We start from the raw sequence: 26714 nt of genomic DNA, 5'->3' as shown, positions 1-26714 counted from the left end.
GAATAAATTCTCAAAATTGTCCACTTAACTCGAGATACCCAAAATATCTCTAGTCAGATATTTTACAATTAAAGCACTCAAAATTCAGAGGCATTTCCAAAATGTAGCCCTTTTATCATTCTCTTTTCTCATTCATCTTCATTGTGAAGTGGTGATAATACCTACTTCTGAAAAGCCTGTTCTTTTTACATTTCATTGATACTACTGAACTGATGCATAATTTAAAATCATCAAAAAATTAGCAGAAGCTGGTAACAATAGTTACACCTTGAGCACACTTATTACTCCACTGCAACTTATCAACTGTGAAATGAGTTTGCCTTGGAATATCACATATATTAGTGACAGATGCTTCAAGTCCTGGGTAAGACAGTAAGATGAATCCTAGCAATGCTTCAATAAAGTGCATACATACTGCCACTCTTCTCTGGAACCTTACTACATCCAGTGATGGCCAGGCATGTAAATAGCAAGTTGTCCAGACTTGGAGTTTCCCTTATGTTTTTTCAAATTTCTTGTGGTGTCCTCATACTAAATAGATCAGCAGAACAGTAAGCCCTTCTAGCCTGTTCTTCTGGTATGCTGTATCCTGCCATATGTTGTATGGCTTGCACTCCTGCAGTGTATGAGAAAGCAGAGAGTCAATTCTGTTTCCTGGATGCAAATACATTCAGATCCCTCAGAGTTTCTTTTAGGGAAGTTCACCTCAAATTAAGAACAGTTTTAAGAAGCAACAATACTTTGGTACTCTATGGAAAGAAAGAAAAACAGCAAAAGCTAACAGGAGTATGGATAATTGACAACTGACCCCAAAATAGTCTGTAGGTCTGTGACAACCCAAGGACCAGCTCTCCTGTCATGAAAGGAATCACACTAAGAAGACTACACTTGCTTCTTGCCTGAAATTGCTTATCAGGTAGAGAAGGAAGGAAGGAAAAGTACCTGTCCTTGTGGTTTGGTTTGGTTTTTGATACAATACAAAAAAATGCAGCATATATACTGTGGGTTTTTTTTCTGCGTGCTGCTCAAGAAAGCAACAGCCTGGAAAGGCAAGACTGACCTTCATGTTCCTGTCCTCTTCTGGTCCTGATGAAGAGAGTGAACTGTACTCTCAGGAAAAAAATCTTCCAAGGCTCACCCAGAGTTCGTGGAGAGGCTGATCTAGGGAAGGGCGTTCTCTCTTGCATCCTGATCCATTCCAGAATTCTTTCCTTGTCACTCTGTCCCAAAATTACTTCGAGCAAGGATAACCTAACCATTGAGTCTGAATATCAACAGACTCCTACTATAGTCCTGAGCAATGCCAGGTAATTCCAAGTTTCCCTGCCCCAGAAAACTGTTGTAAATTCTCAAGATGAGGGCTGATAAACCAAGGACACATCAGAGCTGGGTTTTACCCTTCACAAGTTTCTCCAGCAACTCCACATATAGAATAGCAACAATCCTGCAAATGGCAAACCCACAGTGAATGCTGCCAGCGTACTCATGTGAAGGCAAAGAGTAGACATGGGCAAGACCAAGTGGAAGCCCATTTTTATATTCAGGATACATATCCACTATAGAAGTACTGTTGTATTTTACCGGAGAGACATACCGTGCTAAAGCTTTTTATATCAATAAAATAAAATCGCCATCCACAAGCAATAAAATATTAAATAAAAAACCTGACAGTGGTGAGAGCCCCTGGCACAGCTGTGTTTGTCTGGGATCATACTGCTCTACAGCCCTGCCTAACAGCCAGAAATCTCTAGCCTAGAAGTGACCTAAGCATATGTTCTGCAACTGGTGGTATGTTTTTGTAGCCCATGCAGATATGCTTAAACTAGCTGTGATCTATCTAGCTCAGATAAGAACTGCTAGGAAGGTATGATATCATGGTTTTCAGTCTTGGCTAGCAAACCAGGTGCATACCTGAAAACAGGCTGGCTGGTAGACACTGCATTGAAGTCACCATATCCCTGTGCCTGCCAGAATCAGGTACCTTAAAGCTGCAAATCCATGCAAATGTACTCTGAGAGATTTATTCCCAGTGAAAGCTAACACATTGAGCTAGTGTTTAGTATGTTCTTTTAAAAGAGGTTGGGAAGAGTACCAAAAGTATAATTACACTAGCAAGAGTTGGAGAGCTAATTAATCACACATTGACAAGATCTCTTGTGCTGAGACATTTCACAGAGAACATTGGGAGTGCCTTAAGTAACTTCCTCAGGTACATGCTTTTCGAGTGAAGAATAAATTAGTAGGAAATTGGCTGGACAGAAAGAAAACCTTGGAATGGAGTTGGAGGTTGGATCCCAGTGAGACTGGGATTTTTCTTTATCTTTAGAAAAAATATATTAGCTATTGGTATACCCTTAAAGATCATTTGCAGCATGACAGGAGTGAAAATGCTCTTGAGGATGCTTTTTTCATAACCATGCCTCCAAAATTAGATATCTAAATAATAATTTGACTTTCAAAGATAGTCAGCATTTGACAGCAATCTTTGATTTCTTGCCAGGAAGGGACTGATTCCACTAACACTCAACTATTGCTACACAAGTATATCCATTAAGTTCAAAGGAATTCAGTGGATATACTCGTGAACATCTTCACATATATGATGTTTGGAACATATTCATGTCAAAGTTCCTCAATTTTCACAGGGTTTAAAATATGGGGTTTGGCTTTTATTTAATTCTTTACATGAAGTTGTTTCTGAAAATCTCTCCTGTGTGCAGGCCTGCTTTTATTCCTTATGTATCTGTTTTGTATAACTTTAAGAAATTATGCTCTTTTAAAAAATAAAACAAGAAAAAAATCCCCTCTCCTTCTTTCATATTACTGAACTTGGAAAAGCCTGAAAATGTGCTGACATTTCTCCAAGGTTTGAGCAGTTTTTCAGGAAAGTGCTAGAAATTGATATAAGCATTAGTTTTGCAAAAGCTCAGCCAGATGTATTCCTCTGCTAACAGGACTATAAAAAAAATAAATCCTCTGGGAAACCCAGTCAACCCATCTATAAGCCTTGAGCAAGAACACGTCAAAAACAGTTGCAATTGTGGCTGCAATAATGGAATAAAGCCTATTGCGACTCCTGGCAGGACTTTACACCCTCTCTCCACCAGATAGTGCTGTTTCTCCACAGAGCTATTGAGGATGCACAGGCCAGGGAAAGGTCAGGGGCTGTCTCGAGGTAACAGGCTGCCTGCGGCTTGCTCGTCCCTCCCTGCCGCGGCCACTGCCACTCTACCTGAAACAGGGCAGGCGCGTCTAGGAGAGATTTGCGGGAGTAAAAGCGTGCCTTGGGAGGGTGCTGTGTGCAGGTGACTGCGTGCTTGTGTTGCCATTGTTGTTATCCGTTATCAGTTTGATGTAATCTCTTTCCTAAAGTAAGAACGCAAATAGAAGTTGATGCAATTAGTCCGTGCTTTTATGATCTCCTAGGAGTGTCTTCCTTACAGCTTTACAGGACACTGTAACAGTACAGTTGTCTGTCAAGTTAGAGGTTGGACTGAAGCAACATTAAAGAAAATCAAACTCCAACACGCAGATGCTCCCACAGTTGAGCAGCACAAGTCGGGAGCAGCCCTGATGCAAAGGTTATTTGGTCTCAGAGCGCTGGGCAGGGGGGCTTTTACCAGCAAAAGTTACTTCTGAGGAGTACATACATCTCCTTAACCAGTACTGAATCTAAGTACCCTGTAGGCACTCTACGTCCTTTAAAAAAAAATACAGCTGGGAAAAATACCTAAAATGTAATTAAACTACAGGGCATGGTTTACTATTCTGCTGTAGCCTTTGTAACAGAGCACAGAAATGCATCTGGAATGCTTCTTACTGCCTTTCTGCCAGAGAAATACTGCATGTGCTGTATCTTCCTCTCTTGGCCTCCCTGTGAAAAACAGAAGGAATAGCATTTGCTCTTCAACTCTTAAAGAACAAAATCCTTCCAAATGCATAGCAAGAGAACAGAAAAAAAATCAAGCAAACAAATATTTAAAAACCTTTCAAGTGAAAAATGGTACTTACAGTTGCAATGTTTTTTGCTGTCTGTTACTTAGATATTTTGAGACAATTGAGCCAATATTTTAGATGAACTCTGCAGGAAGCATTGTAATGTTGCTCTATGTACCTGAGTTACTGGATTTTAAGAATACTATTCCAGGGTCCTTCAGTTAAGAACTGCTTAGTGACAAAAGTTTGGTCTTGACATACACATGCTTTCCTGCAGAATAATTAAAAAAAAAATCTAAAAATAAATTAAAACAGTTCTAGGTATTTGTATTTTCCTAAGCAATGTAAGGCTGGAGCTGTTTGATCCTAAATGAGCTTGTAAGTCCTTATTCATGCTGGCAGACATTTACTCTTAGAAGAAATGATTTGCGAAAACAAACCTTAGCTTGATTCAGTGCATGGAAAAGTACAGATGGCTTGAATTAGATATCAGGGCCTAGCTATGTATGCAGTAGATTGTACATGTAATTAGCCAAATGGCTTATTTATATTATTTTGTATGTTGTGTTAATATTGTCTGTATTCAGACTTTCGTAATATGCATGTGTGATCTCACAGAGATACTAGATCATTAAACTCACCATGGAGACTCTGTTTACCTACCTTAGGCATAGGAAATACATGCAGTTGCAGATCTCTTTAAAAATAAACAGAAAAAATTAAGCAGTATATCAGCTCGGATTTTATGTTTTCCAATAAATATCTAAGGAAATGGAGCATATTGTTTACATTGCTGTTATTGAGGAACAACACAAACACATCCAGATGAAAGATTGATATATAGTGTTCTTTCTGACACACTAAATGTAAGACAGCTTAATACATACTACTATATGCATTAGGTAGGAGGAAAGGAGGAAAGGAGGAAAGGAGCAGGTGCTTCTTGTATTTCTGGTGGGGCCTGTGACTATGGTCCTTTTCAGAAATGATACGATAGTTGTGTCACGGTGGCTGTAAGCCTAGGAAAGGCTGAATTGTGAAGGAAGACATTTCCCATAATTGGCTCCATACCACAGCTTTGTATCAAACGATTCTGCTTGGAGATTGTCAGGATGATAATGAACATGGAGATTTTACTGTACTTCTATTTTGACTAGTAGACTAAGTGGCAACAGGCACCAGAAAGTCTGTCTTCCATTAATGCGAATGCTCTCGTGACCCTTAGGTTTCATTAGTACTGTATCTCCTATCTGGAAACTGCTCTGGAAGCACAGATACTGGAGCTGTTTCATTAGCTCCAAATATAACACCTGCCTCCTGAGCCATTACCTGCAGAAATCCATAATTATCTGTTCTTTCCTCTCCAGTCAGGAATATCAGGTCCAGATCAAGGACTGGGTGCTCATTTTTTATGTACTTATTCAACTGGATCCAGGCAATTGAGCTTCTTTCTGCATTGCCTGAGTCTTCAAAGAACCCCAGCTGCCCTCCTGAGTGCCAGGACTGACCCTTTCTCTTATGGTATTACAGCAAATTCAAATCCCATCAAAGGGCAATGTCCATCCATTTTCTGGTGACTTTCTCAACTAAAAAAAAAGGGCAAAATCAGTAGCTAAAAATAATTAAGGCAGTAATAATTTTCACCATGGGAAACCATCTCGATCCCGAGTACGTTTGCTCTGATGAGGAGAAAGTCAGGCTACATATAACTTCCCAGTTATTTCATACGATATTCGGTACCACGGTGATGACAATTGCTGAAATATTTCATATTTCAGATAACGTTCAAGAACACAGTACGTGCACCCTTTCACTCTTTCAGAAGGGTTTTTTCCCCCCACTTCCAGTGTTCTTGCAGGGCAGTGGCCACCGCCCGCCCGCGGTGTCCCGCTCAGCGCCAGCTCGGAGCAGTTCGGAGGCGCCGGGGTTTGAGGTGCGGCAGGCACGGGCCAGGTGATCCGCAGCGAACAAAGGGGCTGGCAGTGACCCACCGCCGCGGGGACATGGGCGGGCAACAGGGAGTTTCTGTCCCAACCTAGGCATCGCCTCCCAGCCGGGGGAAGGGCGGCCACGGGCCGGGCCGGGCGGGGCCGGGCCCCGGGAGGCCGCTTCCCCTGGCGGCGGACGGCACTTCCCGGCGCTCGCACACCGCGGGGAAACTCTTCCTCCGGCCCGGCCCGGCCCCCGCTGACGTAGCGGTGTCTCTGCCGCCGCCGCCGCCACCGCAGCGGGCGGGGGTGGGGGAGACGCGGGCAGGGGCTCGGCGCTGTCGGGCGGCGGGACAGGGCCGGGGGTGTCGTTGCCCGTCAGGCGCGGGCAGAGGGGTCCCGGGGATCACGGAGAGAAGGGCGAGGGGCTTCCGCCAGAAGCGCCCGGTCCGGCCAGGACCTCGGTGGTCAAGCACGTTAATAAAGGCGTCCGGGAGTGCTTTCTCCACGCTTGGTTCAATTTACCACTTTACCCTGTGAGGAGGAGGAGCGGGGCCGGGGTAGGCAGTGGTCCCAGCGGAAAGCCGCCCGGCGGGTGCGGAGGAGCGGCGAGCCCGGCGCGGGGAGCGCGACCCCCGCCGCCGTTCCCGGCTGGCGGCGGCCGCGCTGCTCCCCCAACAGGCAAAACTTTCTACACTCACACACACCCGCACGACCGGGGCTGCCGCCGCCGCACACTCGCCCCACATACACACACACACACTGACGTCTTTTGCGCATTTCCTGCGCTGGAGCGAGCGGCGGAGCGGCACCGGCAGCGGGCGGGGGCTGCGCGGAGGGAGGCGGCCGGCGGCGGCCGAGGGGAGGCGGCGGGCGGGAGGCGGGCGGGGGGCGGCCGGCGGGAGGCGGGAGGGAGGCGGTGGCGGATCTGCCCATCGCCAGGGCGGCGGCCGCCCAGCCGGAGCCCGCCGAGACCCGCGCGGGCCGCTCCGCTCCGCTGCCGGCGCCCCCCATGCGCGGGGGTCGCTCCGCTGGGTCCTCGGCCTTGGCGGCGGCGGAGCAAAAGGCGGCGGCGACGCAGGACGGGCGGCTGCGGGCGGCGGCGCGGATGGAAGGTCCCTGGGTGGATGTTTGCTGAGCGGAGGCTGTGCAGTAGGCAGGGCTGGTGGGTCGGCCGGTGTTTCTGATCTGTGTGAGTGTGTGTGTGTGTCTGTGCGTGTGTATGCGTGTGTGTGTATTGTTGTGCGGCGCACGGGCAGGACTGGCGTGTGCGGGAGCCCGGGATCGCGGCTCTGCTTCCTCTGCAAGGACTGATCCAGGATTATGGTCTGGGTGAAGGGAGAAGGCTCTTGCTTGCCCCACGGATTGATTATGCTTGGGTTTTGATTGCATTCGGGGGTGCCTGCAGCCGCGGCCGCCTCCCCCTCCCCGGCGGCCCCCCTCCCTTGTTTTCCGTTAGAAACACGGGCAAGAAAATAAATGTATTCACTGGGTGTCGCAAGAGCAAAGGCTAAATAATCAAAGGTAACAGCAGCAGCCAGGCGAAGAGACCCGCACCGTACCCTGCTCCCCCACTCCCAGACCTGCCCTCTTATTTATTGGCGAGACCTCTCTCCCTCCCTCTCGGTGCGAGTGCGTTGAGCGAGTGTTTGATCCCGGGAAAAGTGCAGCCATCCAGCCATGGTGGTTTTCAATGGCTTGCTGAAAATCAAGATCTGCGAGGCGGTGAATCTGAAACCCACAGCGTGGTCTCTGAGGCATGCAGTGGGTCCCAGGCCACAGACCTTTTTGCTGGACCCTTACATCGCCCTCAATGTGGACGACTCCAGGATCGGGCAGACCTCGACCAAGCAAAAGACCAACAGTCCTGCTTGGAACGATGAATTTGTCACTGACGTTTGTAATGGCAGGAAGATAGAGATGGCTGTTTTCCATGATGCCCCCATCGGGTACGACGATTTTGTAGCTAACTGCACTATACAGTTTGAGGACTTGCTGCAGAACGGGAGCCGTCACTTCGAGGACTGGGTAAGTGCTTGCGCTGTGGATGCATACATGTACATATGATTTTCAGTGGCACGGCTAAGGATGCAACATCTGTCTTGCAGAGCTAGGTTGCCAAGGGCATGTAATGCCTCTGAAGGCTTTTCATTATTTCCATGCTTTGTTATACTGAGATAGTCATGGTTACTGTATAACTAATGCATGTGGTCTACAGGCGAGGCAGGAAAAGAAATATGCTGAATCTAAGTAAGAGATTTGTAATTACCACTTCAGTTTCTGAAATTATGTTACATAAATACAAATCTAGTTGTCTTATTGTGTCTGAAAAACCCCAACCAAATGCATCCATATAGAACATAACCACAAAACCCAGATCCAGCTCTTGGATGAGTTTCATCATTTCAAGATAAACGCTCTTGGTTAGCCTGGCAATGATGAGCCTTAAAAATCCAGACCTGACCTCTGATATGAGACACTTCAGGGTCTTCGTGTCACTTGAGAGCTCACTGCATCAACTGATGCTCCTCCTTCCTTCCCCCAGATGATCGACACCTTTATGCACAGATGTAACGCAATGCTTCTTCAAATGCCCAAGTCTGATAAAAGGGTCCTGGTGGAATTTAGGCCCAACTAGACAAATTCTGTTGTCTGTATACACAATGTGTCTTAACAGCTTCTACAGCATTTTAAAGATCCAGAGGCTAGTGTGCCTCAGTGAGAGTACAAAAAAGCTGGAAAATCCTTGGTCTGACATACTCAGGTAGTGTGATTTAACAGGGAAAACACAACCAAACAATAAAGAAACAGGAAACGTGAATATGCACATTTTGCATTTCTGCAGTTGAACACTTAAATGGTATATCCTTTAAATGAAGTGTATAATGAAACAATAGTAGCTGTCATCTCATTTTCAGAGTGCCCTGCTTTGACTAGCCTTCTGAAATTATATATACTCATCTTTTTATGTATTTATATGTCATGGTCAGTGATACTAGTCAGGGCAGTATTTTTTCATCAAACAGACAAAGAACCCAGGACCAAAATAAAAATACTGAGAGTTAATAGCTCTGAGTTTCATGTGTTCTTTGGGGCTTCTTTACTGAATGCAGTGGTATAAAGAGACGGCAGGATGATGGAAAGGCATGAAAAGAGTTAGACTCTATTTTTGCTGATTAGGAGCTGATTAACTTCGCTGTTAAAACTTTTGTGTTTACAACTTTAAAATATTTTTCACTTTTGCTGCCTATGTGTTGCATTTTGATAATTAGGATCTAGATTATTCTGATGCTGTAAAAGCTGGGCATTAGTAAGCTCAGATGGTAAAAGCCAGTGATAGATAGAGGAAAAATAGCCATATCAGGAAAAGACAAATGCAGCAGTATTGCAGATGTCTTTTACCTGGATTGAATGATAATCAAGTTTGGGCTCACCTGAAATGAAGTGAGGTTTCATCTTTGAGACCACTGGGATGAGGGCATCATCACAGATTTCTAGTGACAGAAGAATAATTTTGTATTTCTTTTTGTGCATGGCACACGTTGTGAGTTTGTCTCCAAATCTGGAAGGACCTTGCAGGTTCTAGATGCCAAGTTTGAATTTTGGTAGGACTGGTGTGCTGGGATGCATCCTGGGTCTGATATTTAAGGTGAATTCAAACATCTGAACATGTTACCTAGATAAATAGTGGAATTTAACAGTTTGAGGCCCATTGTAAACATGACCTTTGAGGAACTACATAGCTGAATTGGATAAATGCTGTGTTTTATTGCACCAGGATTCATTGCTGTCCAGCATTCAGTGGGTGGGAGGAGACGAGGGAAGGGACTATGCTTGTTGTCTGTTGATGTGACAGAATTGAGGACATGGCAGTGGATCATAACTAGTCAGCTCAATATAATGCAGGTTCTGAAGCATCACTTACCTTGTTTTGTGCTGTAAATCCTCCTAGTTAGGATTGTGTTTATGTGGTACATACAATAGACAGCACATACCACCCTCCCTGTATCACAATTAGAATAGGTGGGATGGTAAGTATTTATAGGATTGTGTTTTATCCTTTCCGAAATCTTCCTGTTTACTGTGTGTGTCACCGTAATTGTAATACTGAGTGTGTTTATTGAATTGTTAATAGATAAGGACCTTCAAAGAACTGACTCTTACAAAATTGCACTGGTTTTTGGTCTGATTTCATTGAGTTAAAATAAGGCCTGTGGCCATGACATCTCTATAGACTCCATACTGAAGTTAATAGATTTATTGGTATCTTCATCAGTGTCTGTAGTCTGTATTAAAACCTGAAAAAGGAGTTGTCTGCGAAGTGAATGGGTTTCACAGTACAAGGAAAATGCACGTGGCCTAAACCAATGTTAGACTAAGATCTGCTGGTACGATACAATCAGTTTTTTTCTGTTTAATAAGAGGACTACTTCCTTCGTTTCACTCTTGGCATTTAAGGCAGATGTTTTAGTAGTATTCTTTCTGAACTTCGTTACAAGCAAATTAAAAGCAGCAATCACGGGAACCCATTCCTCCTTACTGCCTGAAATATCAAATAAATGCAACCTAACAAACACACTTGGAGATCATCAAGTCTTTTAAGCCGTTCTGAGGGTTCTCTTTAAGCAATCCTGAAAGTTTGAACTGGGTACCACGTACTTGCTGAGTTTGGTATAATTGCACTGCTGCCCCTCCCTACCTTCAGAATGATGCAACAGTTTTTGCAGGATTGGATTGTCACTGTTAAAATAGGGTTGAGAAAATGCTCATATGCTGAGAACAGCTCTTGTCAATATATTAATAGCTTTAATGCTTTAGGTCTCATATGATACCATATGAATGTTTTTAAGGAAATTTCAGTATTTGTTTTATAATATCTGCTCTAGGGTCAAGGTTATGTTTCTAGGTTCTTTTAGGAAGTCCAGAATGAAAAAAGATTTACAAAAAATTAATCTTTTGGGTTTTTCCCCCAAAAAGAAACTGTTTTTCTCTTTATCCAGCTCACCAGCTTTGATTGATTTTGCCATTGTGCAAATCCTTGTATTTTTTCTGAGATGAGTTTTTTAGGAAAATACTGGATATTTTTCTTATTGTTAGGCCTGTGCTATATACTGATGCCATGGTTACAGTGGAAACACTAATGATAAACAAGTACAAAGCTTGAAATCATGATAGCATCTATTGTATTAGTACAAGATAGATAGATAGATAGGCACAATCATGGTTTCTTTTGTCTACAGAGTGTTCAACAGTTACAAAAAATGGTTTTTAACCTTATGATAGGTATACTCACTTGAACATATATATATATATATATATATATATATATATATATATATACATACACACACAAAGAAAATTAGTTGAAATTCTGGCCTGAAACGGGAATTCAGATTTTACTGGATGGAAGCTTTTCAACAAAAAGTATAGTTTTGTAGGGTTTTTGTAAGATGAATATAAAATACTTGTTTGGGTTTCTAAAACAGTTATAGTGACAATAAAAAGATGGCTGCTTTTCCAGTGGTGCATCAGTATGGACACAGCACAGTAAAAGTGTCAGTTTTGCAGATTTTTTTAGTGATGGCTATGCTGCAGTTTTAAAGAGAACTTTGGATTTATGACATTACAGGCTTTTCTGTAAGCGCAGAAAATGTCATACCGAATGGCACTGGGTATTCAAGAGGATGCTGGTGAATTTATGCTTTGAAAAAGAGAAAATACAGAACAATAAACAACCTGCAAGTTCTGATTGAAAAACAAACTAGCAACTTGACAGCTCTGGCTGTATTTTTTTAAGTTAGGTAATTCAGGTGATAATGAAGTATGTCTTTATCTAGCTTTCTTACATGTGGCATATGTAAATGATTCACTTGAATTGGCAATGGAGCTACATTTAATCAGTAGAATTGAGATCAAGAAGGAAAATTCCATTGATATTTAGCCTTGTGGTTGCACTCTGATGAATTAGCATGATCAATGTTTATATGTGTCAATGATTGGCAGTATGGGTTCTGAGTCTACTTTGCAGAGTTGACGATAGATGAAGTCAGTGTGACTGGACCTGTGCCAAAGACTCCATCTAAGGGTCTTAACCATTAGCCCGGCTGTACACGAGAAAACCTATTGAGTCATCCTAAGAAATCCTTTTTCTGGCTGAGTAGCTGGACTCACTAAATCAGTCAGGACATCACAACACTTAGCAAGAAGAGCTTCTATTTCCACTGAAAATATTTTACAACTATATTTAGGTTAATGAAACAGGTTTAATTTTCTTCTGTCTTGAATCCAGTCAATGTGAAGTTAGTCATGCAACTGTGCCACCATTGCATAAAGGAGGTTTGTTATGAATTAATGCAATATCTCAGTAGCAAGTTGATGAAGAATTATGGGAAATGGCATGGGGAAGAAGTACACTCTTTTACATACTTGTTGAACTGTTGAATTACGTATTTCTATGTTATGTTTATAGTATACTGTTGAATACATTTTCATATTGGAAAGACTAGGTCCTTAAGTTGCAGTCCATACAGCTAAACACCTAGGTTATTGGAGCGCTGAATGTTACCTGGAAGACGGTAGCAGGGGAAGGATTGAAGCTCTTCTGAGTCCTTGGTCCTGTGAGCTGTCCATAAATGTGAGAAGTAGTACTGTCTCCTTCCAGTCCCTCTAATCTGAATTAGCTGGCAAGACTACTTAGGTGCTTTTTTTCCTTTTTTTTACTGCCATTTCTGTTGTTGGAATGGGAACTCCTTTCAGTCAGCAGGTGATCTGTTGTAGCTGGCAGACAGAGAATGGAATTGTCATCATTTTAGTGGAGGTCATCCTGTGTGTTAACCTCTGCTTGTGCCGTACACTGCTGAGTGCTGGCATTGGGCTGGCAGAGTGTGATTGTAGTATATTTTCATTTTTATTTTCATCTACTGGCTGAATTTATCTGTTCTGGTGGTGTTGAAAGGCCTAGGATTTTGCTTGCAAAAACTTTACATCTCATCTAAACTGCGGTTCATGGGCTGCTGAAAAGCTTTGTTATTGGAAGCATATTTGTTGAAATGAAAGGGAAATTGCTGTACTGTTTGATACATTTCTGCATGACAAGACTGTCACGAAGCAAGGTCTGTCAGTTTTGGGGGACAAGGGTGAGACATCTACAGGGGTTCAGCAGGATTTCACAGAGTCTCTGTAATTGTGAGGGTGAGTGATGGACAAGAGGAGCTGGGAGATTTTGGAGAGAACTTTGTACAGATAGGGGTCTTCCTTGCCTTCTCCCCCATTCTGTCTGCCTCCTGTGCCTCCTCTTTTCCCTCTCTGCTGGGGATGTAGTACAGTCACACACAGCTCACCCACTGTCTTGTATCAATCTGTTTCTACAGCTGCATAAATCTACTCCTACTGCCTGCTAGAAATGTTCTCTCCTAACCGCTCCTGCTTACCTGCAGTGCTTCCCAGCCTGCTGAGAAGCAATAGAGGGAGAAAATGCTGCCTCTGCGGTTGTTACTGCAGGGAGAGAGAAAGGGCAAAGTGGGGAAAGGAGGAGATGAGACATGGAGAGAAACCTGGAGGAGGATAACGAATGGTTGCTGCTGCACCGCGTACTCCAGCTGCCCTTTTGGCAACAGCAGAAAGCTACACATGTAGGAGACAGGGATGAGCTGGCATAGGCAAATTGACTAGTTGAAGGCCGTATGTTGCTCACTGACCCGCTTTTGGGGTTTTTTTTTTGTCTGCTTTGCTCAGTGTATAGCTTTTGAATCTCACTTCAGATGTGAAAAAAATTGCTTAGGGCAAGAAAAGTGTGTAGTGGAGCATGCATTTCACTTAGCCCTGAATTCTCATAGCTTTAGGTCAGGATTTGATCCCGCCACTCATCAGAATCTTATCCTATTGCTTCTAATAGCAATACTGATACAAAGTTCCACATAGTGAAAATAATTCTACCAAACTCTGGGAAGTATTTGTTAGAACAAAGTTACCAGTGACAGAGTCTATTTCAAAGGTACTGATTCATATCTAGGCTTTAGGAAATGTCCAAGAGGGGTGAAAATGATTCCTGCGTGTCTTTCTCATACCAGTTTTTAGACAGTGCAGGTGATTCCAGCTCAGGTGATTCCATAGACACTATGCAGAACTTCACGGAATAAACCACTGATCTCACTCGATTCACTGGATTTCATACAGGCCTGTGTTTAAATTCTTTCCTCAATAGGGGCCTGTGTTCCAAAGGAACACTGAGAATAAATAACATTTAACAACATCCTTTACTTGTATTTTGCTCTTATTGATTTATTACTCTTCTGCCAATCTTGTGTATGCAAGTCTGGTTTCTGCTTTCCTCTAGCATCAAACTAAGTATCTGTCCTCCCAGTTCAAAAATCTTTAAATATTGCCAAAATGAGGGCTTGATTTAAGTTGGAATTGTAGGACTTGGCAACTAAATGTGATTAGTTTCCACTCCCTAACTAAACTTTCATTTAAATGAACTTTTGGAGGGGGTTCAGGTTTTGAAGTGAGGCTGTGAATACAATTTGTAAAACATTAGAGGCAGGAGCATTTTGGCTTGAAATTGGATGGTTGAATTCAGTTCTGCTTTACCCAGTACTATCTTAATCTTCTTTCTCCCACCCCAATGATTAGACTGTAAGATAAAGACATCTACAGTTCATGGTAAGAGAGGTTTTGGAAACAACAGGTATGCAAGTAATAGGAAATTTGTGGTCAGAGAGGACTGAGAAGAGACTTTCCCTCCATCCACATGGAAAGGTAGGGCTGGAACTGTCTGGATATGGAATAAGATCAGAAGTCCAAAGACAGCTTTGAAAACTGCCAGTTTGGGTTGTGGGGGATCGAACAAGCCTTTTGGCCAGTCTAGCTGGAGCAAAACCTGAAGAATGGGGTTGTTTTGCGTGCCCTTTTGAGTGAAATTGTAGCAATTACAGGGGTTTTTTTAGAGGCAAAGCAGTCATTACAGAAGGCTGACAAAAGTTTTAACCTTGTGTTTGTGAATACTCTCCTATTTGGCAGGCAGTCACTAGACGATTTAAAAAGTATATTCAGCAATATTAATATGAAACTGCAACTCTAAAGCTAATAAGCAATTCTACAGATTGGATAAGTTTTGTGGCAATATGTACTTTGCACTATGTTTTAGTGAAGAAAATGCAAATGAATATGATGTAACAACATCTGCAGAATTATTATCTACTCTGATCATTATTCACAGTCACTAGCTTGAATTGCTAGGAAAGTTGATTTCTGAGTGTCCTCTCACATTCCTCCAAGAGTTGAAAAATCTTACATTATCGTTGCTGTGATTTAACAGAAGTTACAGAAGCCAAGATTTCACATATTTCTGAATAGCACAGCTAAAAAACCTAGAGATATTGGCATGTTCCCATTAAATATAACAGGAGTTTTAATGTTTATTTTGTTGGAAGCAGTGTTTGAGAAATGCTACACAGTTCTAAGAGTTTTTCCCCACTGAACTCTGTAGGGCTTGAAATGTTGAAGAACAGAAATAAAGAAAGTCCATTGCTTTTAGGATCAAAAAAGGCAAAGTTTGATTCCATCGGAGGCTTGCAGGCAGCCATTTCTGCCTTATATCGGCTAACTTCAGCTGATTTAATTGTTCCAGACAATAGAATCATTTTACTTGTTTCTGGTGTCCTGCTGGGCAGTTTCATCACAGGCAGGAACAAAAAAGCATGAATAATGGCTAGATGCTACCAAATAAATTTCATGTCTGCATTGTTTGAACAGCAAGCCACCATTGTATCTCTATATCTTGAATGAAGAGTAGGGAAACTTAATACTTAGTGTTTCCAGCTTGGTGTCTTTCAGTATTTGAGAGTATAAGTATGTTACAAGCCTCTTATCATGGGGGACCAGAATTTCCTATGCACTTTAGAACTCCTCATTCTTAGGTACATTGACCTTTTTAATGTTATTAAAAGATAAATGGCTTTGACAATGTTAATATTTGTATTTAGAGAGTGATATGGCAGCAATGCAGCAGATGCAATGGTGGAAACATGAAGGAAAGACTGATGCATACTTTGCATAGGTGATGAGGAAATGGCTGGAATTGCTTTTCTTTGTTTTGTGGATTAAAATGCAGCAAGACAGTAGTGTTTTCTTCTTCCCTGTTTTCTTTCAGTTTCCACTTTGTCATCTGTTCTGTCTTTATGCTGCCATTCTCCATCTTTCTTTATCTGTTCTGGCTTCAAGATAGTAAAGAAATGATAGGGTGACCTTTACAATATTGCATAAGATTTTGATGTTGGCAATGCTAGCACGCTACGTGAATGAAATGTCCTGCTATAGATCTCTGTAGAAATCTATTGCAAGTACAGTTTTCTTGCTGGGACTGAATTTATTCATTGCATAAGTCTTTGAGGCATCTGTCAACTTCCCTGTATTTCAAGGTGAGATTGATCCATTGTCTTTGAAAATGATGTCTGAGAATGTATTGGCAAAGGGAAGGCTAAAAGTCATTCATGCTGGGTCCACTTTGTTTTCTTTCTTAAGTGGTTCTAGTCAGATTTATTGAGGAATCTTTTTTTTCTCTTCTTTTCGTCTGAGTTTCATTGCTTTTTCCTTCCTTGTAACCCATAGTGCCTTGGCACCTCTTGAACGTTTGACCTCATGGCCCTGTTTTCTCCTTGATCTACCGCTATCACCTCGTACTCAAGTCCCAGCTGTCTGTTGTAACTTTTCCTTCATTTTTTCTTGTTATTACTTGCCATCAGTCTGACTCCTTCCCTTTTTTTTTGTGACTCTGGTGGACCAGTAAGCTCCTCATGTCAGTAGGACTCAGAAGCATCTCCAGTGTGTGAGGGTCTATGGCATTTGCCCAGCCACTGTCACCCAGAGCATGTCCCTGCTGTGCTTCTCAGCAAGCAGCAGGGAGCTGATTATACTGGTGGCTGTCAGAGCACTTATTTTCAGTCAAGAGTGATCCACTGAGTTTCCAGTCAGTTATACTACAGAAGTGTTTGAAGGAATAAATGTAATATGGTAGCTTTGAACTTCAGGCAAAATGGTGTTAGCGGACTCAGTGGGGTGTTGAAGGAACATGATCTATCCCTGAAAACTGGACTCTCCCAAGCAATGGAAACAACTGTTACAAAATTTTAGTTGGTCCTGATTGTTGGGATTTTCAGGAACTCCTAGGAATATAGGAAAATATCTAGTATTGTTTGGTATTTTTGTTTTATATAAAGAGAAATTATGGTTTCTTTATTCAACAAATTGCAGTCCAAGCACAAGACAAAAAGGCAGATTGGGGAAGCCAAAAGAAATATTAGGAAAATGCCTACCAATGTGAAAGGCTATAGCAGTAGTTTAACAGCAGCTTATCAACTCAGCTTTGCTTGCTGTCCGTAACTCAAAATCTCAAGGGAAGAGGCAATAGTGGAAAATTTGCTAGAGAGACTTGAAGATCCTGTTGCTTTGCATATAGTGGTGTTTCTCTTCAAGGAGTTGACAGGTTTAGAGGGACAGCCCTTATGATCTAGTCCATGGTTCCTAAATTTCTAATTGTTTCTGAGTATCCCATATAGCTTTAAGAATGTTTGGGATCACCCACTTTTAGGGAACTACGAGATTTTTCTGTATAATTCCATGAAAGCTGGTATTAATTGTAGTATTACATTCGAGCTTTTTTCTTTCTCGGTAGGTGGGCTAGAGCACTACTAGTACAATAATCAAATTCAGACAGAATATCTAGGGATAGTAGTATGTACTAATGTCACTGGGCTGAGATAATCTTTGTTGAGTTTTATCCTACACCTTTACTCCTTGTGCCGGCAAGTTCTCAGAGCCATGTCAAGGGTCTGAGAGGAAGAAAGAGGAAAAAAAAGGATTTTGTTAACACCTCATACTGATTTTGTAGAAGTGTTATCCATTGAATCAGGAGCAGGCGACAACACTTTTCAGCAAAAGAGCCAAACCTTGTAGATCTTTCTGATGACCTTTACGCAATAGTATATATATATGTATACATATACACATATATTCATACATATATATATATGGAACTTTAAAAAGAATATTGTTTACTGGTCATATTTAGGAGGTAGCTTTTCATATGCATTTTTAAGGCCATGTAAAAAGTTTTAAAATAAAAATTCATCTGAACTTATTTTTAATATTTCTGTGGTGCATCAGCAACCTAGACAAGTTCCTGTGATCTCTTTAGCTGCTCTTTTTTTGCCGGTTCACGCTTATTCTTCGCGCCTGCTTTGCCCCTTAGCTGCAAGATGCCTTGGGTAGGAGATAGCATGTTGCCTTCTTGGATATATAATTTAGTAGAAATGTGGGGTCCTGTTTTCAAAAGGTGTTCACTTTACTACAGTAGTATGGTATCACGTGCAGTTGACCTCTGTTCGTCTGTTGCCCAGAGCAGTGCAAAAAACTCAGAAACTTTTCTGTGTTGGTTTGTTGGTAAGTAGATGTGTGAATAAGCAAAAATCAATATGCCTTAAACAAACAAACAAAAATTGTATTTCTGTAGTGAGTGCCGTCCAGTAATGACTGGAGGGTAGACAGAGCATAAGCTGTCTTGCACACAGATTCAAAGCTGATGTTCCTATATCGATTTTAGTGGGAAGTTCTTTGACTGGTGTTCTCTGTTGCTGAAACTGTTGAGAATATGTGTATCATTTAGTTGCATACGTAGTGATTCATTGGTGCTACTAGCTAGTTACATCACCATCAATTGAATTCCTTCCATGTTTAATACTGAACTTGTATTTCTCAGAATTGAGACCTACTGTAAATTTTTCAGATATGTGAAAGTTACATGAAGAATTTAGGCTCATGATTCAGTAGCCTATTGAAAGTGTTATCCAACTGTTTTTTCATCAGTGGTTATTTCAGTGTCATATCTGTAGTAAACTTGGCTTTTAAACTGTGTATGAATGAATTTGTGAGTGTATTGTGAACTGCTTGTGAACATGTTGGTCAGAAGTGTTGGTTCTGACCATCAAGCCTTCTCTTCAGTTTGGTTTGTATGTGTTGTTTTGGAAGTGGTATTGTTCAGAGTGTTTTTAAACTAAAAAAAAAAACAAACAACCTTAACATTTCGGCTTTCCCCCCACCCCCCAATGCTTTGTTAATAAAACTGTAGTAAATCACTGGATATTTGAACAAATAAAATGAAACTGGTCTCTAGCCTTATTTGAATGTATTCTGGACATCAAACTGACGGTCTCTGACATGTTACAACTGTTATATTTGGTTTAAAATGTGTGCACTCTCCAGCCAAGCACTGTTCTGCTGTAACAGTGTTATTAATACCATAAAGCTTTCAAAATCCTTAGTGTATTCTAAAGTTTACCCTTTTTAAAATCAGATTTAAAATCAGATATTAAGTGTGAGAATGTCATTTTCTCTTTCGTGCTTTTCCTGGAAGACTGAGGTCAGAAAAGCACATCTGACTGAAATGGAAGGCAGGCAGAGTGAGGACTTGGGGCAGCTCTGGTGAAGCCTTTTCTCCCTCCAGCAGTGTCCTGCGGGACTGTATGGGCTTCTTTTCTTTGGGACCTGGACATAATTGTGGCAGTGATCAGCAAGATAAATTACAGGCCAAATGTTTTGTAGAACTGCCAAAAAGTTTGCAGCTCTTCCAGCAACTGTGAATCAGCCCTGCACCCTATTTGTAGACTTACAAGTAAAATCTGCTTCCCAGCAGCAACGCGCTGGTCTGCAGAACCCCTGTATATAAGATTTATGCATGGTTAATCAAGTTTATGATGCAAATAATGTGATGTCTTGGAGACATTTTATACACCTATGAAAATATACTTGATGCTAGTGATATCCCAGTAAGACAAGAGTGAAGTGCTGAAACGTTGTCAGAGCATGGTTGCATATGTTCTGGCAGGGTGACAGTTTTGAATGTAGAGTTATTAGTTTCTCTTTGATAACACTCACGATGTGTTAGGCTATGTAGAAACAGAAAGTTCATACTTTATTCCTGGAGGAGCTTATGGTGTAACATAAGAAAAGTTATCTAACTTTTGGACTGGGATAACGTGTACCAAGATAGAAGTGGCCTGCAAAAGCCATGGAAAATGCATAACAAAATAAAAAAATCTATACTTTTCAGGACAGAAGTATGCAAAATAAATAAATTACATCTTATTGCAACTTTGAAAAAATGTATTTGATGGCCCTTGGGGAAGCAGTAGTTTTCTAACTGAGTAGTTAAGGGAGAGTGTTTTTATTCACATGAGTCAGCAGAGAAAGAGGCTGAAGCTTGTGTGTCAAATCACAGAACATGTAAATATGATGGATGGTCAACAAAGTGAAGCCACTTTGTAATAGGCCAGTTCATACAAATAAGGAAGATCATTTTTGCAGCAGGCCTTATTTAAATAGAAATTTCAGAATGTCATAACAAGTTACAACAAAAAAATAGCCATCAGCAGCATTGCTTGTTTTTCCTTAGTGTTTATGGTAACAGGTAAGGTTGGTAAATTAATTTTCACAGTGCACAAACTGTTCCTGATCCTGGTTACATTATGGTCTGAAGTTTAGTGAGCTGTGAGATAATGTGTAATAACTTCATTATAATCTTGCATGCTGTGAACTGGTCAGACAAGTTTGTACATACTTAGTTGTTCTGCATCTTTGTGATATAGCATGTTATCTCGTCTTCTGTAATTATTGTCTTGATTGCCCTTCATATAATTCCTTCAAACAAATGAGTGTATCAGTAATGGAAATGATGGGATGGGCATTCATTCATAATAATGACTGAATACCTCATAATAAGGTTTAAAACTTATAAAATGAATAATCCAGCCTTTTATATCAGTGGTCCCAGAAGAGGCCTTTGTCTGCTTCAGATGTACATGTAGTGATACATAGATCTTATCTGTCTCAGGTAGTAATGAAACTCGTTAGCAAAATATCTGAGTCCAGAGAATCTTGAATATAGTAATCTTCAGCATTCCTAAGAGGAAATGTAATGGATGGAGAAACAGTATTTCTCCATGTTACCCAGAAGTATGGCACAAGAATTATTGTCTTATTCTCTCAGGTTTGCAGTGGAAATATCAGTATCTTTGTTTTTACAGAGAGGAGATGGGCTGAAATCTAGACTACTGAAATAAGGTGTCCACCTCATACCCTTTATATATCTCCCTTTCTGTCTTGCAGCTTCTTCCTTATCTGTCAATCACTCTTCTTACTTTTGTAAAATGAGGATTCTCACCATCACATTTCTTTTTTCCTCCTCATAGGTTAGCTTTTGCAGGCTATTTGGTTTATGGTTTGGTTGGGTTGGGTTTTTTTCTGTTTTAATTCTGCACCCACTTTATTGTGGGGGTGCTATCCTTCAGTTGTAAACAAACAGAAAAGACCTCAATTTTGCTGCCTTCTTGACACTGGAGTTCTCTCTGTAGAGGTATGGATCTATAAAAGCAGACTTCCAGATTGTCAGAGCATAGTCAGTAGTTGGAAGCTGAGCTGCTTCTCTAGATGACTAGTTGAGGGCAGCACCAGCTTTATTGTTTCAGTGAAAAAATTAGGGATTGAGCCTACCTTGGTATGAATATATATAGGCTATCAAAGGGGCAGAAGAGCTGGATGTGCAAATCCCTTCGAAATGTAGGATGAATTGTTTCGAGCACCTTTGAAAATTGCCATCCTAACTTATAATTTTATATATCATTTATAATCCCATAACTGGAGTTAATAGGGTAGAAGATAACAGCAAACAAAATGTAAAGGCAAAGGATTTGTTGTTTGATTGTTCATGCATTAAATTCAGAGGAAAGGGGACTTCCATTTGGGTTAATCATTTGAAGAAACAGAACATTTAATGTAACATTTTTTAGGGCTTCATCTTTGTGGAAAGGCTTAGGGTCCTACAGCTAGAGTGGTATGAAGAGGGAGTAAGTACAGCTGGTGTATGCTGTGGAACAGCTGTGCAGTGTAGCAAAGCCTTATAGCCCAACACCTGAGCGTGTTTATAAAACATATGCAGTGAGATTATATTGGTGTTGCCTCCCTGGCAAACTACTGGCCTGTGGTTTACACAGGGTTGTCCCTGGTTTTGAAAAAACCACAGATTCACTACACCAGATATGCACACATGGCTTGGGGTTAACATGGTGTGCTTCAGGATTGATCCTGGGTGGATAAATTTGGTGCAGATTATAGAAACTGGGGCTTTATGAATTTGAGGAAGAGAGATTCTGGGGAAATTAAACGGAGGTGTTAGTTTAGCTAACAGAGTTACTTTCCAAAATTATTAATTATTTATTGTGTTTGGAGCTCAAATGAAGTGGGATAAGGATGCAACATACCCATTGCCATCCTTGCACAGTGAAGAAGTGACATTCTGTTTGGTTGCTTGATGTTGTGTGTAGTATTGAGCTCCCTGATCACTGTAAATTTAACAGCAGGACTTGTAAGTGTAATAAAGCTTTTTACTTACAGCTCTTTCATCTGAAAGGTATTGTGCAGGTGCTACAGAAAGAGTATTAAAATGTGGAGTGCTAAGGCCCATCATACTAAAAGTAGCCAGTGATGGGAATGTGGTATTACTTGAAGCTGAAGAGACTGGAGTGCAAAGGTGGTGAATTTAAGGCTCCAGTTACTTAGAGTTTTCATCTGTTTATGAGAACATACTTTAAACTCGCAACTTACGCATTTCTATGTGGCTATCCAAAATGTAATAATGACTTTACAGTACACTGGTCAATGGTCTACAGCAGAAAACAAGTGCCCTTAGAATATTCTTGTGAATTTGCTTCATTCTTCAAATGTATGTGGCTTATGAAATTCAATTAGAATAGCAGCTTAAAAGAGTATGTTAATAGCTTTATTTCCTACTGGAGGCTTATAATACTGTGACACCTCTGACTGCAGGGAAGCTACAATTTTCTTGCTTAGGAAATATGAAAAGACATGGTGCCCAGATACAACCAATTATCTTCAAATTCTCCTGACATCTTGAGTTTTCTGGATAAGTAACATTGATTAAGGATGAACTTTTTTAAGACAGAATATTTGAATATACACTGGAATTGGACGAATACTAGAAAAATACAGTTTTGTTTATTAATATTGTTGGCAGGTCCACTGTACAATGTGAGATCAGTCATCATCACTTCAGCATGAAGTTAATATTTGTGTCCTCACTTCTTAAAAATATGCATGTAGCATGTTAGATATTCATCTCAAGTCTGACATATTTCAGCAGCAGAAGAGAGAGCATATGGGAGGGGTACCCAGCTGTCCTGAAAGTACCCTTGCTTACAAACTAGGTTCCTGGTAAGAGCTGTAATCAAAGAACTTGAGTATATACCTCCTTTGTGCCTCAAAATGCCATCTGCCCCGAAGCTCTGATCTCACATCCCAGGGCTTGCATTTTCAAACCCACGGGCTCAATGCTATTTTCCTTTAACCCTACTATTCTAAGGCATACTGCTTTTCCAGTTCCACTTCTCTCTTGTACCTTACTCTCCCAGCGCTACTTGTAATCACTGTCTCATTGGTTGCTCTTGGCATCTCCTCAGTTGAGAAGTACCTCACTTGTGTTCCTGGTGGAATTTAAAAGTCATGGTGACAGACTGCATTTATCAAATCTTCTAGCCTGATTTAAAAAAAAATAAAATTAAATAAAAGGTTTTGGCTCTGAATAACTGGAATACATGAGGGTGCAAAGGGTTGAAACAATTTATCTTCTTTTATTTGGGTATATGTCCAACTCATTCTAGATTTTCTTTCCTGTTAGGAATCAGGAAAGGAGATGCTGTTCTCCACCACCTGTGTGTTCTCTTGATCTCTTTTTTCCCCTGGAGAAAGTGAGACTGGTAGCAGCTTTAGTTACAGTTAACATATTTAATCACTGGAAAGCTTATTTGAAGACCTACTTTGTTACACTGTGTTTCCCAGTGGCTCCATCCAAATGTGAGACAGGTATGATGGATAAAACACATTAAGGCAGTGCATATGTGTCACAGAAAGAGGTTATGTTGATTGGAAGATGTTGGGCAGCTTCCCCTTTTAGGGTTTTCTGAAAGATAACTGTGTGACAGCAGAAACAGAAGCAAAATATGTTACTGAGAAAGAACAAAAGCAAGTTCTGTCAGGTATTTCAAGGACAGTTGAGTTATTACTGGCTCTTATTAACATGCCTGAAAAAAATAATGTTCTTTGCTTTAGCTGGGTGGCCCTCAGAAAGGGGAGAGATTCTTTCCTGACTTTTGAAATCATCAAAGAATATGAGAGTAATCATTTCCAAAGTTATCTCTGTGTTGGAAAGCCTCGCTGTTCAGGATAAGCCAGGGTAAACAAAGGACAAATAGGAAGTGACTTTTAAAAAGGATGGATTTGAACCTGTGAGGTGCTGAGTGTCTCCAGTGAAATGCTGAGCTTCTTGAAGTTTATGGTTCTTGGTTCCTGTCAGGATCAGGTCCTAAGATTAGATCTACTCTCTGAAGTAAAATTAGGTTACTGCTGTCAGCTTTTTTTAACTGCCAATATTGCTTGCAGTGCATCTCATCAGTGCTCTGTATGTACACAGACATGTACAGCACTTGAGTCAAGATAGAAGCTGATCTACAGGGACTGTATCACTTCTACATTTTCATTGTTTGTCTGCTGTACTAATTAGAACTCTGATATGAAAATGAGACATTAAGAGGGTATAGCAAAATACCAGATGCTTACCAGCAAAAGGAAGATCCTTTTTCAGTTTTGCTATCATGCTTAGGAGCATTTTTACATGGTTTCCCTATGTAGAGTAAAATAATGCCAAATTTGTTTGGCACTTTACTTTACATCAGTAAATTCCTTAGTGGATATCAATTCGATGAATGTATTTAATATTCAATCAAGAGCTTTGGATAAGGATGTATGTACTGTTGTAGTCTGTCACTTTCAGATGAATTGCAAAGCCCTTCACATTGTTGACTTCCACTGCAGCCATTCATGTTGTATTGGTATCTCAATACACCATGTCGTGCATGGAGATTCAGAGCTTTGGATGTTTGAATTAGACGACTCCTCTCCCACTAGTACATACTTTACTGTCCCTATGAGGTTAATTTGCAACCAGTGACTGCAGTCATTGTTGGCATTATTTGAACTAAGGGTGGGTATAATGAGGCTTTACTGCTAGTCATGCTTAAGGGGAAAACTGTTTCTTTACAGTATTTTTTAGAAGTTACACAAAAAAATCTGTATGCTCTAAGCATGGACCGAGAAATGTACATACCATAGTCAGACTGATTCAGTCCTCTCATAATTTGTTGCTGTTATGATTAGCAAGTGCCTAAAATTTTTGCATCTGGTTATTGCAGCATGTAGAAATCAAACTCGTCTGAAATGATACTGAGGTTTTTAATGGCATGACAGATATGAGGGATGGTTCCTTTGGTTTTTTTTTTCTGAAATACTTAATCTGTGCTAATCTTGTATAGAAAGCTTGGACCACCTTGACTCAAAGGGATTTTGATTATGTTATACCTTTCCCAGGGGTCGTATGTTGCTCTGTTTTCTGTGACTTGAATAGAACTTGTGTGTTCATTGACCCTGCCAGTATATGGGTTATAAACAGAAGCAAAGGGGAGGAAAAAGAAACAGTGCTTAATTCTACCAAAGCTCCTGCCTCAGGCTTCAATGCTCAAAGTTTCATCAAACAGGTTCTTCTACCTCTGTTTCCTCATTCCTCTTGAGGAGAGTCAAGCTGACCATGCTTAATTGATCACGAGGCTTCAGAGCCTTTCTTGTGCTCCAGAGAAAGATTGCCCCCCTGCCCCTGGACCAACAGTACCCAGGAAATATCTGAAGTACAGATCCTGAGCTATGATTCTTTGGGCCAGGGGATTGTTTTCTAGGACAGATTTTTTCACCTGGTGCATGGTGACACCTTCTGGGAGGCTACAGGGAGTCTATACCAACTTCAGTTAGCAAGAAAGGAAGTTCCTTCTTTGTGGGGGGAGGCAGTCACCTGTCAAGTCTGGGGAGCTGTGTTTCCCATTGTGCAATGATGCAAATCATCTGGGAAATTATGCAAGGGACAAGCCTGGGAAATACAGCATATTCTTTAATATACTATAGTCTTTAGAGGACAATATTTCATAATCATAACATCACTATGTGGGATAAGTCAGTATTTTGTAGCCAGTTTTTCTCACCTTACCTAAAGGATGATCTTAACACAAAAAAGCAATGCTGAAAGGGGAGCTGTGCTGGTAGTTGCATTTCTAACCTCCTTTAGGTTATAGACTGCCTGTTAAATCTTCTTGATCCCGAGTATGTAGTGTACAGGACTTCCCTGAAAAGTACTGATAAGGGTAACTTCCTCTGAAACATTTGCAGGCTGTCCTTTGAATCTGTTGGTTCTCAGTGTAAAAATAAATGTGCTTGAGACTGCCTACTCTGAGTAAAGACCAGACAAAATCTTTCTCTTCACTGTACAGATCAGGTCAAAATGAGTTGACTATAAGTGATCAATTTTAAAACAGATGATACAACTAGCTTTCCTGCAGCCAGGTCTGTAGGCATCAAAAGTTGGGAAAGATCTTTTTTGTTTGTGTACCAATAAAGTGAGTAAGTAACTGTGTGATATTTTTGGCTTGCAGACTATCAGCTTTAGAGCTTTAAAAGTACCTTTGTTGGTTTTGAACATTAGGGCTAAATGTTCCTATTGTTTCCGCCCCACCATGTTTTAAAGAATAAAGAGATCCAGGTAAATATCCTCCTTTTCCATAGCATCTGTGGAATAAAGGATAGATGAAGAGGTACACTCTCTGCAACTCTTACTTCTCTTTTAGCTCAGGAAGATGATTAATCAGTAAGTAGTGATATGTCAATTAGTTTGGATTGTATCACTCT

General features: G+C 41.0%; 1 protein-coding gene across 2 annotated transcripts in view; it reads left to right on the top strand.

Annotated features, from left to right (window-relative positions):
• The first annotated feature begins 6829 nt into the window (after positions 1-6829).
• Positions 6830-26714, top strand: part of PRKCE (protein kinase C epsilon) — a 285765-nt gene continuing 265880 nt past the window's right edge. Inside the window, exon 1 of one of the 2 annotated variants that reach the window (XM_027681811.1) lies at positions 6830-7892. In XM_027681811.1, the coding sequence (XP_027537612.1) occupies positions 7545-7892 (348 nt within the window). In that variant the 5' untranslated portion in view covers positions 6830-7544. The remainder of the gene's footprint in view (positions 7893-26714) is intronic. The other variant, XM_027681810.1, reaches the window with a different exon arrangement.

This window comes from Neopelma chrysocephalum, unplaced genomic scaffold, assembly GCF_003984885.1.
Source record: "Neopelma chrysocephalum unplaced genomic scaffold, ASM398488v2 Primary Assembly neopelma1_61b, whole genome shotgun sequence".
NCBI lineage: Eukaryota > Metazoa > Chordata > Aves > Passeriformes > Pipridae > Neopelma > Neopelma chrysocephalum.
This window is presented reverse-complemented; position numbering and strand designations above follow the sequence as displayed.